The following is a 14,647-nucleotide window of genomic DNA, read 5'->3' on the forward strand; positions in this document are numbered from 1 at the left end:
TACCTTGAATAGGAGGGTTTCTTCCTTACAAACGTATAAACCACATTGTGAATGTTGGTGAACGCAGTTTCATAGCTTGTGGTGAAACGGCTACTCTCAACCACTAAGTCCACAGACCCACCAGCTAGGCACGCCTCCGTTCTTTAAATGGAAAGTGCTGCCTCCCAACCATAAATGCCTAAAAATTACAACGTGATGTGTCTCCTTAAACCCCATTAAAGGGTGCGACCAAGTGCAGTGCTGAATGTATGGACATACGCACTGTAATCTAGCACCGGGAACTCCTGTCATTATCCAGAATCTGCTCACAGGGTGGAAGGAGTGCCGGGCTGTGTATTTGGTGAGTCTAAAGAATCCACTACAGTTGCAAAAAAATGCAAAGCCAGTTTGGTTTTTCCATAGTCTCCGCCCTCCCTTTGAGACTGCACTTTGATTCCCGGAATGTGAACATTCTTATCCGAGAGTATTGTTATAATACTCTGAGTATATTTGTCTCATGTAAGGGCACGTTTTCTCTCCTAGATGGTTATCTGGTTCTTTCAACAGTAGGAGAGGAATTTTTAAACACCTTCCCTCAATGAATGTGCAGGGAGTGCGGATGTTTTACCGAACGTTTATTGCAATTCGGTTTTTTTTTAAATAAAAATTTGTTTTAAGCCAATATGTTCAGCTGGCTTCATGCGTCCTGTGGTATTGTAGAAAGTCTGGGTCTGTATTGGAAGGGATGTATCAAAGCTACCTTGCCCATTGGTGAACCCCGTCTGAAGTGTCCAGAAGTAAAAGGCAGAGAGCACAGACTGTGGCTTCCTGCTCGGGTCCCTGTACCAGGGCCTTATTCATATTTGGTGGTCAATGTAATGTCCTTAAGGGCAGCTCTGGAGCCAGAGGTTAGCCTGCCAGTTAGTGACAGTACTGTTTCTAACCCTCCTTTGTCACATGCAGCCTATATTTGATTGATACGCTGTGCAATTTTATATTTATAGCTAGAAATATCCTGAAAATGAATTATTTGTGAAATGAGTGAAGATTGACTTGCATAAGCTTTTCAGTTTTCGCTCATGCAATGTACCAGATGTGTCTGTCAGTTTGTCAAAGGCACTGTTTTTATGGATTAAGCCAAATGCTGAAGTTACTGTCGCTATGAATTATCCAAGTTCTTTGATCGGTGCACTTTAAACTGGTTTCTTGGGGTGCATGCCGTCACCAGATTCTTGTTTAGTTTCTACTGAAAAGTAACATCATTATTGCATGTGGGGAAATGTTGACTTACAAAGACTGACTGGCTGCTTGTGGTGAAGCTTCACGTGTTCACGTATTTTGGCGGGCGATTTTATCGATAGTGACGTGCTATGAGTGCATACTGAAGGTCACCGGGCAACTACAAAACACAGGTCCGATAAGGTACAACTCATTATGTAACGCTTGTCCACATGAGCACAAAGTCCAGTTCACTCAGTAAGCGTAGGCCAAGTCAGAAAGTGATAGAAGGATATTTATTAGTCCTTTCGAAAATTTATCATGTACCATACAGCAATCGTCAGACAAACAAACGGACAACTACAATACCAACGACCACAACGACATCAGCACCAACAACAAACAACAACAGAACGCCTCTGCATAATCACAGACCTATACACAGCATATCACCAAAGTGCTCTACATACTATAACGTGCGGCATCCTCCACACACGGATGTTCAGTTATTTTGTTTCACAGTTTGTTCAGCAGTGCAGTACCGGTAGGCACGGATGATCCGCGAGCCCGCTTGATTCGGACGGATGGCACCCTATACCGTCTGCCTGGTGGCAACGGCTCGTATACCCTAAACGGGGGATGTGATGCGTCTCAAATAATCGCCTGCCCTTACCTCACCGCTCGGGACTCACGGGTAGGGCTGGGCAATATGTCGATATTATATCGATATTGTGATATAAGACTACATATCGTCTGGGAGTTTGTATATCGTAATATCGTGATATGGCATAAGTGTTGTCTTTTCCTGGTATTAAAGGCAGCATTACAGTGAAGTGATGTCATTTTCTGAACTGTTCTAGCTGTTCTATTATTTGCCTTTACCCACTTAGTTATTACACGGGCATTGCTGATGATTATTTATCAAAAATCTCATTGTGTAATTTGGTGAAAGTACCAATAGTCATCCCCACGATATCATCACAATATCGATATCGAGGTATTTGGTCAAAAATATCGTGATATTTGATTTTGTCCATATCGCCCAGCCCTACTCACAGGTCATTGTAATGACCGGTCAAACTAGAATGAGGCATGGTGACAAGATATGATCCTGGATTGGGAGTACCCTGCATGCAGTGTAGTGATGGAGTTAATCCAGACACAGTCTGAAGAGATGCATCTTTAGACTGTAACGGAACATGGGCAAGGACCAACTGGTTCGTGGAGGAATGTAATACTTCATCTTTACTGTAACGCCCAAAAATGTTGCCGCTCTAACTTACAAAATCCCGTCTGCGTTAACTACAATTTAGGTACAGTACAGAACAGTACAGTAACAGAAAATTTAGGTGTATGTGGGAAGGCTTTGTATTCTCAATATGAATAGCTCTGGAACAAAATTGAAATCCCCCCCCCCATATTTATTTTTTTTCATAAGAATTGGGGTTACTCTACCAAATATTGATTGTTGAATCCTTTCTAAGCAACGACGGTATTATTCTTTATTATTTATGTGTGTGAGCTTGTTTAGTTTACATTTATTCAGTTTATGAAAACACTGAAAATAAATGTTCTGAATGATAGTGTTTGTGTTTGGAATTTAAATCAAATGTGGTCAACAGTTCCTGAAAGAATATCAGAAGTTCAGTTTTACACACACCTACCCATAGGCTGTGAAACTGAAAATTAGATGTGGTCTCAATTTTTTTTTTTTCAGAGCTGTATTGTTGGTGGGCATTCACATTGTAAAGCAAATGGCTGCCAGCACACACTGACCTTATCAGTTAGTTTATTATGTACTTCAAGCAAGCAGTCTTTAGTAAGTACATTTGTTGAAAAAATTCTAGTACTTTTTGTTGGCTACAATCTTGTCAAATTATAGACCAGATGGTAAAACGAAAATGTACAGCTATCCTGAAGTGCACTCTGGTAGTGACTTGCTACAAAACTGGCAAATGCATTAAGGGTTTGAGACTTGACACTTTTATAAGTGGTTTGTACTTGTATAAGAGGTTCATAAATGGTTGCAAATATGGGTGTCTGTTAAAGTCACTAGCTAATGCAGATCTCTAAAAAAAAAAAAAAATAGGGAGCTCTGGACTTGACATAAGAAAATAGTCCAGCTAATGGAATGGGTCGCATTTATTATTATTTTTAAACGTGCCTACCTTTAATAGAAAGTTTATTTAGATAAAATACCAAATGATTATAGGTGCTGGCCTTGTTTTCTAATGCATTTAGACATCCAAACTTATCATTGAGATGCATCGAGATGTATTAAGAAGGTCTTCTTTACTGAAATATTGGGAGCTATTTTCCATATGTGGTTTTAGGCATGTTTCACTGTATCGTGCATGTTCCATGCTCAACCAAACAGATTTACACAGGACATCGTACGCATAATAAGATGCACCGAAATGTAAGTTATCTGTATTTAACTGTGCTCAGGTTAGGGAGGGGCTTTGAAAAGGGCCTGAAACACAAAGAACAGGAACAAAAATCAATGGTTTTGTTTGTAACGATGATCTGTTTCTGTTTTTTTAATTTTTATTGTTGAGTGGCTGGCAGGACATCAAATGCACACTTAATATCGATGGGGAAGTAGGGAATACATGGTGTACGGGAATTCACAGGTTATTTCCTACTAATATGCTTTTGAATGAGGCATAAAAAAAAAGTATTGGGTAAGACATTAATAATCCGGCATAAAACTTCACCAGTAAATACAGCCGGCATTTGTTGGCACAGGCATTGAGAAACTCTGTCGCGTCTTCACTCCAGCATATCAGACAAAATGTTCCAGACTTAGACTTTTCAGAAGTCTGTCCTATGTGTCTGTCCTATGTGTGGCCTTGGGAAAAGTTTTAAAATGCCACATTCTTTACCTTTTTTCCACTGTAACTGTTCTTAGATGGATGATGTGCTTACATTAAATGCATGCGTACCAGAGTCAAGGACCCTATACTTGTTCCAAACTCCTCAGGTTTATCTGTAACAGCCACTGAGGAGCTTTGACCAAGTCCAGGGTCAAAGACAAATATAAAGGCAATTAACCCCCCTCTGTTAATATCTCAGTATTCCCTCAGTCTCCTTAAATGGTCACAAAACAAAGGAACTTCACTGACAAAATTGTAACCATTATACCAACCAAGCCTTTTTAAAATAAAAAAATGAAATAAAAAAATCAGAACATAACTCGTAACTTTGCCCACATATCATTTGAAACCTCTATACACTGTGACTTGAACATCGTTGCTTCTTCTCAGTTAGCTGCCATGAGTGCCGATGGCAGCGTGTGCAAGATTTGCTGTGGTTGCTGCAAAGCAAGAAATACAGAAGGAGGTTCACTCTATGGTAGACGCTCTAGTGTAAAAAAAACCCAAAAAAACCAGCAAATTTAGTATTTTATGTGATAATGCCAGTAGGTATATAAGAGAGCCACATTTTAGCTATGTTTATGAGACCCATAGGGGTACATACCTGGGTGGCTGCGTGGGCCTTTTCCTCCAGACGGGGTGCAGTGACAATGTGCAGTATGGGGACAGCAGTCCGTTTAAACACCGTAAAGAGGAACCAGTAAGCAACCGATCACAGGCCACTTCCTCGTCTGAGTCTTAGGAAACAATGCTCCTTGTCTCTGTGCTGGGCCGGAAAGGGGAAGCGTACGAACAGAGCAGCTGTGTGTGCGAGCGTGTGTGTGTGCGTGTGTGTGTGTGAGCTTGTCCGAGTGTGTGTGTGTGTGTGTGTGTGAGCGTGTGTGTGTGTGTGTGCATGTGTGTGTGTGTGTGTGTGTGCATGTCTGTGTGTGTGTGCTGCATGTGTGTGTGTGTATGTCTGTGTGTTTGTGTGTGTGTGTGTGTGTGAACGTGTGTGTGTGTGTGCGTGTGCGCGTGTGTGTGTGTGTGTGTGTGTGTGTGTGGGTGTGCGAGCATGTGTGTGTGTGTCTATGTGTGTGTGTGTGCGCACGTGTGTGTGTGTGTGTGTGCGAGCGTGTGTGTGTGTGCACACGCATGTGTGTGTGAGTGTGCATGTGTGTGTGCGAGCGTGTGTGTGTGTGTGTGTGTGTGTGTGTGAGCCTGTGTGCGTGAGTGTGTGTGTGTGCGAGCTTGTGTGTGTGCGAGCGTGCGTGTGTTTGTGTGTGTGCCTGTGCGTGTGCCTGTGTACATGTGTACCTGAATGTTTTAGGGAGGAGGGTTCTGTCTCTAATGTTGTTACTTCATCACACAACCGTTAGATGCTCAACATGCTGCTTCTACGACCCCTGCATCACATCAGCATATCGCCAGTCTACCTTATTTATACACCAGCATTTCCACCAGAGACTGAAAATATGCTACTTGTATGTACTATTTGCTTTATAAATGAAACTTCGGTCTCCCTAACTGCTGAGACTAGATACTTAAATAGTGGTCGGACCTGCTTAGCTGGGCCAGGGCACCCTGATATCCTCTACTATTGCATATTTGTCACACTGAATGGTTTCAGATCTTTAGACAAAATGTAATATTAGATAAAGGGGAACTGAGTTAACCACAAAACAATGTTTTGAAATTCTTTTTTCATTTATTTTACGATTCTTACATTCAGCTGATTGAAAACAGCCAGGCTTGATTGCAGCCAGCCCTGTTGAATCTAAACCTCACTCACATTGAACCTTGCCATTGTCCTCACAAAGTTTCTACTAGCACACTATGCCATAATTAAATGAAATTCCAGAAGTGATGAGTTTGTCTGAATTAAAACAGTTCTTCAAAGAAGATTGGGATAAAATGCCTATCACTATGAAGTAAAAGACTGATGTGAAACTATAGGTAGCATTCAATTGCAGTTATTGCTGCTGAAGGTGGAGCAAGCAATTAAGTTTAAGGGGGCAATTCCTTTTTTGCATGGGTGATATGGGTGTTTGGTTACTTTTTGTCATTAAATAAACAGAATTATAATTTAAAATATATGTTTTGAGTTTATTCGGGTTCCCTTTGTCTAATATTATGTTTTGTCTAAAGTTCTGAAACCATCCACTCTGACAAATATGCAATATCAGAGGAAATCAGGCAGGAGGCATATACTTTTCCCACTACACTGTAGTCTAGCCATTCAATGGTCTTTGCTGTACCACATTACCATGCAAACAGAAATTGCCCTTGAATTACTTACTGGTCTTTAACTGTCAAATCCATGCTTGAAATTGTATGATATATGAGATTAAACCCAATTATTGTATTCAACCATTTAACAATGCTGTGAATTCTGAATGCAACCATGTTTATTGGTTGCAAATGCCTGTGGGTATGTCTATTTTGTATGCCAGCCATATTTATTTCAGCCATTGAGTTAATAAAATAAATCTTCTGGTTAGTTGTTGAAACTTGCTGGAGCCCATGCGGACATGGTGTGCTATTATTTTTGCTGAATACTATTATTTAATCAGCAGTACCATACACAATGAATGGTATTTGAAAAATGGTCTGATGGAATTTAGAATTATGAATTCAAAGTGACGTAATGTCACTATCCTGGGGTTGGCATGAGAGGTTATAATATCAGTATCGTCTACAAAAGCCATTCGTATTCAGTATTCCAATTTGAAATTAATGACAACGATTAGGTAGCAAGTAGGACGAGTTACCGTGATGTAAGCCGAAGGGATGGCCTTTGTTTACTGTGTATCTATGGAAACGTTAATAACGCGAATGCAAACTGTATAATATCTCAGTTGCTTGTCTCTGGTGCTACTCCATTAATATGTAGTCTTTGCATTTTTATGGTTTCGTTTTATTTGAAAACTACCATTGAATTGTAGGAACAAGTTGCTTCCTATAAAGTAAATGCAGGAACAACAGTCTTTTGTCTAATACAGTTGAATAGTTCCCTTGAGTTTTTTCTCTTTTGCCAGTCGTAAACAATTTTTAAAAGTTGGCTACCGCTAGGGGGCGACGACGGACTACGTATGTTTCTGCGATTCGTTCCTGTTGGAACGAGGAAGCGATTGTTCCTACATTAAGATCTCGAGGTTCAGCGAATATTTTCTAACTTAATACTACAGAACATTCACGTCATGTTTAGCTTCCCCCTTCTAGGTCTCCAATTTATTGACCTTCCTGTCAGTAAGGGATGGTACATTTGTGAACGAACGACGGATGCTTGCAAATTACAAGCAGAATTTTTTACAACCGTGTATTTGCTATAGCCTACCGGCCGTTCGTAATGTTGTGAGAATTGTGAACCTGTAGGTCTATATTAAATTGCTTAGAACTGCTCTGAAACCTATTTAAATCCACCTTATCCGATTAGAACGAGCAAATAAATCGGTCCGTACAACTAATGTTATTTTAAGCCTATATCTAATTAAAACAGAATTCGGACGACAGCTGTGTCGGCCGCTTGTGGGCTACAGGTGGGAACGAAATTAGGCTACTTGTAACGAGCTATTGATGGTCGTGTGGAAATAAAATGTGATTATTGAATTAATTTTACTTTATAAATTAATATAAAGTAATTATTATTATTATTTAGCAAAAACAATGATTAAAAGGATTAAGTAGACCGCTATTTGCATATTCTTCTTCAGACGCCTCTGTACACCAGTTGCATTTTGAATGGTTGGTCTTTTTGGGTTTCTTTACTGTATGTTGCGTCTCTGTTTTTTTTTTTTTTTTGTTGTTGCCAGAAATCACGCTCTACCTGTCCAGATTACGTTCACACGTCCATTCGTGAATTCACAGCTAACGCATACCTTTGTAGCACGTCTTGATGTCTGACGAAGCCCCGAATCTGAGGGTAGGATTCGGAACCCCTCATGATAAGGTGAAATAGTGTTGCTAAATACACTTCTTGTTTGTGAACATTCACAACGCAAACAAAGCACCACACTTTTATGGTCACCAGAATATGTCTTGTAGATTATTTATATTTATTTCAATTAAAAAAATAATAAATAAAAATAAATAAAAAAAAACAATAAAAAAAAAAACAAAAAACATGTGAAACATAAATCTTAACACATTCATTTGAAACAAATGTTTACTGGTAAACATTGCAATGCAACCTTTTTTTCATGAACATGTTCAATAGGCCCTACACATAGATGAGAAAATAAAAAAATTAAGTAAAAACGTTCATGTAAACTTTTTTTGCTCTGATGCATCTTAATTTCCCAATCGCTGAATAAATAAAATTGTAGCAGAAACTTTGTACAGGCAGCACAATACGCACACGTCTTTGTTTTCAGTTGAATTCACACGCTCTTGCTATCTGCAACAGTCTCAAGTATTATTGCAAGTGAATACCCCTAATTTCAAAAGTAATACAAATACAACACAGCTTGACATTGATCTAAGCTTGAACACCATAAGCTGTGCCATTTGAGACATCGTCATAGTACATTTAAACAAGACCAGGTTAAAACCTACTATATGGCTGGACCTAACACACGTGACCCGGCCGACCAATGGTGTGACTTCATAACTCGGCTGACCAATGGTGTAACTTCGTCACTCAGTCAGTCACTCAGTCAGTCACAGACATTCGCGTTTGTAGGGCTGGCCCCGCTGTTGCTGTCCAGCCAAATATGAGCGCACTGCACAGCTGAGATTCTGATCTGAACCCTCCCCGCCCCCCCCGGCCACCCCAAAACAGTCTCCTGTACATGTGTTCACTGTTTTTCCTGTGTCCCCTCATTTGGCTCTCTACTGCCATTAACCACAGTCATTGTCCTTCTCCTGCACAAAATGCCTATGAAGGTTTAAATGGATGGAGGTCTCTCTCTCTCTCTCTCTCTCTCTCTCTCACGCTCACTCTCTCTCTCTCTCCCACTCTCTCTCCTACTCTCTCTCTCACCCTGTCCCCCTCTCTCTCTCTCTCTCTCACCCCCAGGCGTGTGGCAGTGGCACTGTGCGAAGCGTGGAAACGACGGCGTGCCTCTCCGCGTCCTCTCCCTCCGTCTCTAGGAGACGGAGCAGCTGTTGGTCTTGTTCATGGGGGGCCGGACGCCGCTGTCCTTGGGGAAGGTCTCCCGCCGCCTGCGCAGGGCCGGGCTGAGGCAGCTGGGCAGGTTGGCCTGCTGCAGGAGCTCCCGGAAGAGCTCCAGCACGTTCTCGTTCTCCTTGGCCGACGCCTCCAGGAAGCTGTTGTTCCAGTCCAGCTCCACGGTGGAGAGCACGTCGTCGCTGGACACCTGCCGCTCGCCCTCCCGGTCCGTCTTGTTCCCCACCACCACGATGGGCGTGAACTTGTCCTCCTTCACCTCCAGGATCTCGTCCCGCAGGCTCTTGACCGCCTCCAGGGACCCGGGGTCGTCGATGGCGTATACCAGGGCGAAGGCGTCGCTGTTCTGGATGGAGAGCTTCCGCATGGCCGGGAAGGAGTAGCTGCCGCTGGTGTCCATGATCTCGATGGTCACCTTGACGCCGCTGATGTCGTACTCCTTGCTGTGGAGCTCCTCCACCGTGCGACGGTGCTTGGTCTCGAAGGTGTCCTGCAGGAAGCGGCGGATCAGGGCGGTTTTGCCCACGCCCGCGGCCCCCAAAAACACGAGGCGCACGTGCGTCTTCTCCTTCACCTGCAGGGACATGGTCTCTCCCGCCTCGGCCAGGTGCGCCCCGAGAAAAGAAGAAAAAAAAAACTCCCCAAACCGCTCTGTCTGCTCGGTCACTCTCGTCTTCTCTGTCTTGCAGCCTTGTCTTTTTTTTTTGTTCTTTTTTCGGGAATTAGATCTGCTCTTTGTGCAGGCTAGACGGATTTTAGCTTCGGGGATATTTGCTTTTTGCTTGTAGGAACGCTCCAACGGCAGCTGGACTCTGCAGGTGAACGGAAGAGACTGTGGTAAAAGCTGTGTCAGCTCTTTGTTTGTAGGATGCTCTGAGGCTTTCTGTCCGCATGTTCCTTCTTATCTGGGTTTTCAACCGCCGAGATTCCATGCCCACTACAGCCTCTGTCCAATCAGCAGGCAGCAACGCGTTTCAGTGGAATCGCGCAGTGACCAATCGGGAAGCTTCATGCAAATTGCAAACGGAATCAGATGGAGGAAGGCAAGGTGATATATTTAAGAGTGGCTGCCTTCAGATTCACAAAATACACATTTTCAAGATTTGGGTTACCATCCACTGCACTGTCCCTTATCCTAGAGACACAAGGAAAATGTATTTTATCATTTCATTTGGCTCCAGTATTTCATTTGGATCCAGTATGACCACTGTAATTATACATTTTAAGCATGCATACAGAAGATGTTCAGACATTACTTTTGCAGACTGACCTTGCTTATGCAAGCCATTCACTGGGGATTGAGCTATACTGTTCCTCTTGTCTTAACAATTCACAAAGAAAGACAATATTTCCTGTGAAGTACATTGATTTTTTTTGGCTCTGTCTCAAAGTCTTTTGTGGCACTAACATTATTCTGGAACATTTTCAAGCTTTTCATTTTTATGCTTCAAAATAAATCCTTTTGAATCCTTTTTTTGTTTTAGAATAATGTTTTTGTGTCATAATGTCTTATGCACCTTTTCTAGGCATTTTCCGCTTTAATTCTGTACTGTCGTGTGATTTGTACGCAAAGAACATTTGGATGTTTTACGTTGGAAGGAGCAAGAAGTGAATGCTGTGTGGTATTTTCAAACTGACATTATTTTCTCTTTTGCTTTTCTTTTTCCCAAGTAATTTAGAATTCTGTTCCCATTCCAGCCTCTTCCTTTCCGTGTCCCTTCGGCACAAAAGAGCAGCAGGACGGGCGACTCTCAGGGCTTTATTATCTTAGAGCTGTAGCACAAGACCGGCAGAGGCTAGAAGCGCTCCGGGGTCTGCACTAGAGGAACAAAATCAACACGCTGTCAGACGGGTCCGGGACAGAACGTCATCCGTCCGTGCTGCGCAAACAGATGCTGCAGTGATTTTCAGGGAGTTGAAAACAGTGCGAGCAAAGGTAGGCGACAAAAGCAGTGCATTAGAAGCTTCTTCATATCTGAGAAAAACCATCAGCATCAGATGTGTATTTCCTTACTGCAGAATGGCTTCTTGATTGCGTACATCACATGACTCCAGGCCACATTTATACAAAAAATGTTCTGGGATTTCAACTTAAGCATAATCTTAAGATCTTTCCCGAAGTTGTGCTTACACTTGAATTGAAATAACAGTGACTGGAAGAAGCTGCTGTGACCTGTGTTGGTTTGAGATGGCGTACCTGCGTCTTACACCCCCGTGACTTCAATCTCAAATCAACTTCAATTTAAAAATTGTGAAAGGTGCTTTACAATGACCCCATTTTGTGAATGTGGCCAATAACGGCATTTTTTTTGTTGTCTGAATATGATCGCATTTGCTCTCTTCATGCCAAAAAAAATGGATCGATTATCAAATATCAAATAATTATTAGAAAATTTTTGGACACATAAATAATAAAATAATTGTAATTCTGAAAGCGTGAACACTGCCCAGTTCAGTGCATTGGCCTCAAACATATAGTACCTCCTCATGACCCACAGGTAATTGCCTTGTCCAGTGTCTAGTTTAAACTTTACATGGAGATACGATAATATCCACTGAAAAAGTGGGGTTTTTATAAATAACTACTTTGTCCTGCTTTTCTGTAAAACCCTCTTTTTAAGATGCCGTGTGGGGGCTGTTTTATTAACGAGGCTCCAAGGCTGTAAGTTACATTTAGAGCTGAGTGTCCAGTGATACCAAACAAGTACCCCTTTTATTATGCATATTTTCTGCCAGTTAACAGCCAGTCAGTTCCAGTGCTTTTTGCTTTTGACAGGAGCACCTGGAAGTTATGAATTCCAGCTAACTGTTCCTTAGGACCGCTAGTTAGATAGATGTGCTGCTGTTTTACTAGCTGGCTAGCGTTATCCTGTATGCATACTTCTAAACAACTGATAGTAATAAGTTATCTTACATTGTGCTACTTCTCCATATCAGACCGGTTTGAAACTGAGCCAAACCCATACTACACTCCCAGGGAAATGCTGCCTGTGATGCGTTTGTATTATAAAAGAACCACCTCTGTGCTAGTGAGGGTTTTGTAACTGGGTCAACAGGTACTTTGTGCACCTTATGTTGTTCATGCAAAGAGCGCCTATTCGCTGCGAATTGATTTCTACCTCTCCCTGAATATAAATCCAATATAATGCTCATGGACCAATCCAGAGAACTGATCTCGTGGTCACTTGAGCTGGTTATGAATACACAATTCAAATTCAAATTCAATCGCAAATTAATTTTTGCATGTGAACCTCAGTTTCGTAGCCAGAGAGAATATGATCTAGAATATGAGACTGCTGAGCAAACCTATGCAGAGAATATTATCTACGGGAACTAAACTATCGGAAAATAACTGCCAATATTTGTAGGTGTGTATTCAGGGTAACGGAACTAATTCAGGAATATTCATGTACACTTCTTCACTTTCATGTGTAAATATATGTAATATATGTAATATATGCAATATAAATAATATTTTCATTTAGTAATATTTTCATTTTTTTTTTCTTGGCACAGAGGCTACGCAGTTAGGCGAGGCGTTTGGCTTGCACCGCTCAAACGGGCTAATTGGTGAGGAGGTGCGGCTCAGCTCCTCTCTGTGTCAGGGCTCGGGGAACAAAGGAGGCTCAGTTTTTTTGCGGGGAGCTCCTCCGGGAGCCCCTGAGGGAGGGAGAGGAGACGGTGGCGCTCCTGAATCCCTCCTCCCCGGACGCCTGGGTGATTATCTCTGAGGCCAGCGTGACAATGAGAAGCGCTGGACGTCTGCGCCGCAGAGCTGCTCCTTCCCGCTGCTGTTCAGCTGCGTTTGCGACGTAGAGCTGCTCCTTCCCGCTGCTGTTCAGCTGCGTTTGCGCCGCAGAGCTGCTCCTTCCCGCCGCTGTTCAGCTGCGTTTGCGCCGCAGAGCTGCTCCTTCCCGCCGCTGTTCAGCTGCGTTTGCGCCGCAGAGCTGCTCCTTCCCGTCGCTGTTCAGCTGCGTTTGCGCCGCAGAGCTGCTCCTTCTCGTCGCTGTTCAGCTGCGTTTGCTCCACAGAGCTGCTCCTTCCTGTCACTGTTCACCTGCGTTTGCTCCACAGAGCTGCTCCTTCCCGTCGCTGTTCACCTGCGTTTGTGACGCAGAGCTGCTCCTTCCCGTCGCTGTTCACCTGCGTTTGTGACGCAAAGCTGCTCCTTCCCGTCGCTGTTCAGCTGCGTTTGTGACGCAGAGCTGCTCCTTCCCGCCGCTGTTCAGCTGCGTTTGTGACGCAGAGCTGCTCCTTCCCGTCGCTGTTCAGCTGCGTTTGCGCCGCAGAGCTGCTCCTTCCCGTCGCTGTTCAGCTGCGTTTGCGACGCAGAGCTGCTCCTTCCTGCCGCTGTTCAGCTGAGTTTGCGATGCAGAGCTGCTCCTTCCCGTCGCTGTTCAGCTGCGTTTGTGACGCAGAGCTGCTACTTCCTGTCGCTGTTCAGCTGTGTTTGTGACGCAGAGCTGCTCCTTCCCGTCGCTGTTCAGCTGCGTTTGCGCTGCAGAGCTGCTCCTTCCCGTCGCTGTTCGGCTGCGTTTGCGACGCAGAGCTGCTCCTTCTCGTCGCTGTTCAGCTGCGTTTGCGCCGCAGAGCTGCTCCTTCCCGTCGCTGTTCAGCTGCGTTTGCGCTGCAGAGCTGCTCCTTCCCGTCACTGTTCAGCTGCGTTTGTGACGCAGAGCTGCTCCTTCCCGTCGCTGTTCAGCTGCGTTTGCGACGCAGAGCTGCTCCTTCCTGTCTCCGTTAAGCCGATTGGAGACCCTAAATTGCCCATAGGTATGAGTGTGTGAGTGAATGGTGTGTGTGCCCTGCGATAGATTGTCAGCCTGTCCAGGGTGTATTCCTGCCTCTCGCCCAATGCATGCTGGGATAGGCTCCAGCGCCCCCCCCCCCCCCCCCTCCCCCCCTCCTTATTAACCTGCTCAGGATAAGCAGGTACAGATAATGGATGGATGGATGGAAGGAAACTGCCTAGTCTATTTGGACAAGTGGTGGAATGATGTCTTTCCATCCCTGACCCTCGCAGTTTTAGGTTGTAATAAAATGGTGTTAAAGTCAAACAAGCAAATCGATGTTCTATGTATTTATTTCCTGAAAATGGTTTTCCATTTATGTACAGAAAATCATTTTAATGCCCTAGCTCAGGAAAAGTGTGTTGCATGTTATGTTAAGTCTCCATGATGTGGTTTTAATACAATAGCACGGGCTTTGTACTTAAAAGGAAAAGTGAAGATTCCTTAGAAACAATTTGACATGCTTCCACGTGCAATGCTTTCAGCCTTGATGTTCTTTCAGCAAGATCAAGCTGCTCAGCTGAAATGTTATAATCAATATTATATAGATATTATATAGATCTAGTGGCAAATTTCATGCATGTATGACTTCAAAGCAGGGGGGAATCTCACTGAAATAATTAGGATATCACTACCTTGGGACTGGGAGGGATGGGGTGGCGGGGAGGGGTAAAATG

The 14,647-nt window shown here is 43.4% G+C and overlaps 1 protein-coding gene and 1 long non-coding RNA gene across 2 annotated transcripts; both read right to left on the reverse strand.

The window, feature by feature from the left end:
- Positions 1–4,396: 4,396 nt before the first annotated feature.
- On the reverse strand, positions 4,397–4,765 carry LOC118219680. Its single transcript, XR_004763816.1, has 2 exons — positions 4,678–4,765; positions 4,397–4,513 (listed from the first exon to the last, which is right to left on the reverse strand). It is a non-coding gene; the product is annotated as an uncharacterized LOC118219680 (long non-coding RNA).
- A 4,052-nt stretch (positions 4,766–8,817) lies between these two features.
- On the reverse strand, positions 8,818–10,042 carry LOC118219645 (ras-related protein Rap-2a-like). Its single transcript, XM_035402981.1, has one exon. The coding sequence runs from the start codon at positions 9,764–9,766 to the stop codon at positions 9,140–9,142; it is 627 nt and encodes a 208-aa protein (XP_035258872.1). The 5' UTR covers positions 9,767–10,042; the 3' UTR covers positions 8,818–9,139.
- Between the last annotated feature and the right edge of the window lie 4,605 nt (positions 10,043–14,647).

The sequence above is a fragment of the Anguilla anguilla genome, chromosome 2 (genome assembly GCF_013347855.1).
Source record: "Anguilla anguilla isolate fAngAng1 chromosome 2, fAngAng1.pri, whole genome shotgun sequence".
In the NCBI taxonomy this organism is placed as follows: Eukaryota; Metazoa; Chordata; class Actinopteri; order Anguilliformes; family Anguillidae; genus Anguilla; species Anguilla anguilla.

What these genes read in the sequence shown, in the direction of transcription:
- LOC118219645 (XM_035402981.1), bottom strand. Translation starts at nt 9,766, where the DNA reads ATGTCCCTGCAGGTGAAGGAGAAGACGCACGTGCGCCTCGTGTTTTTG.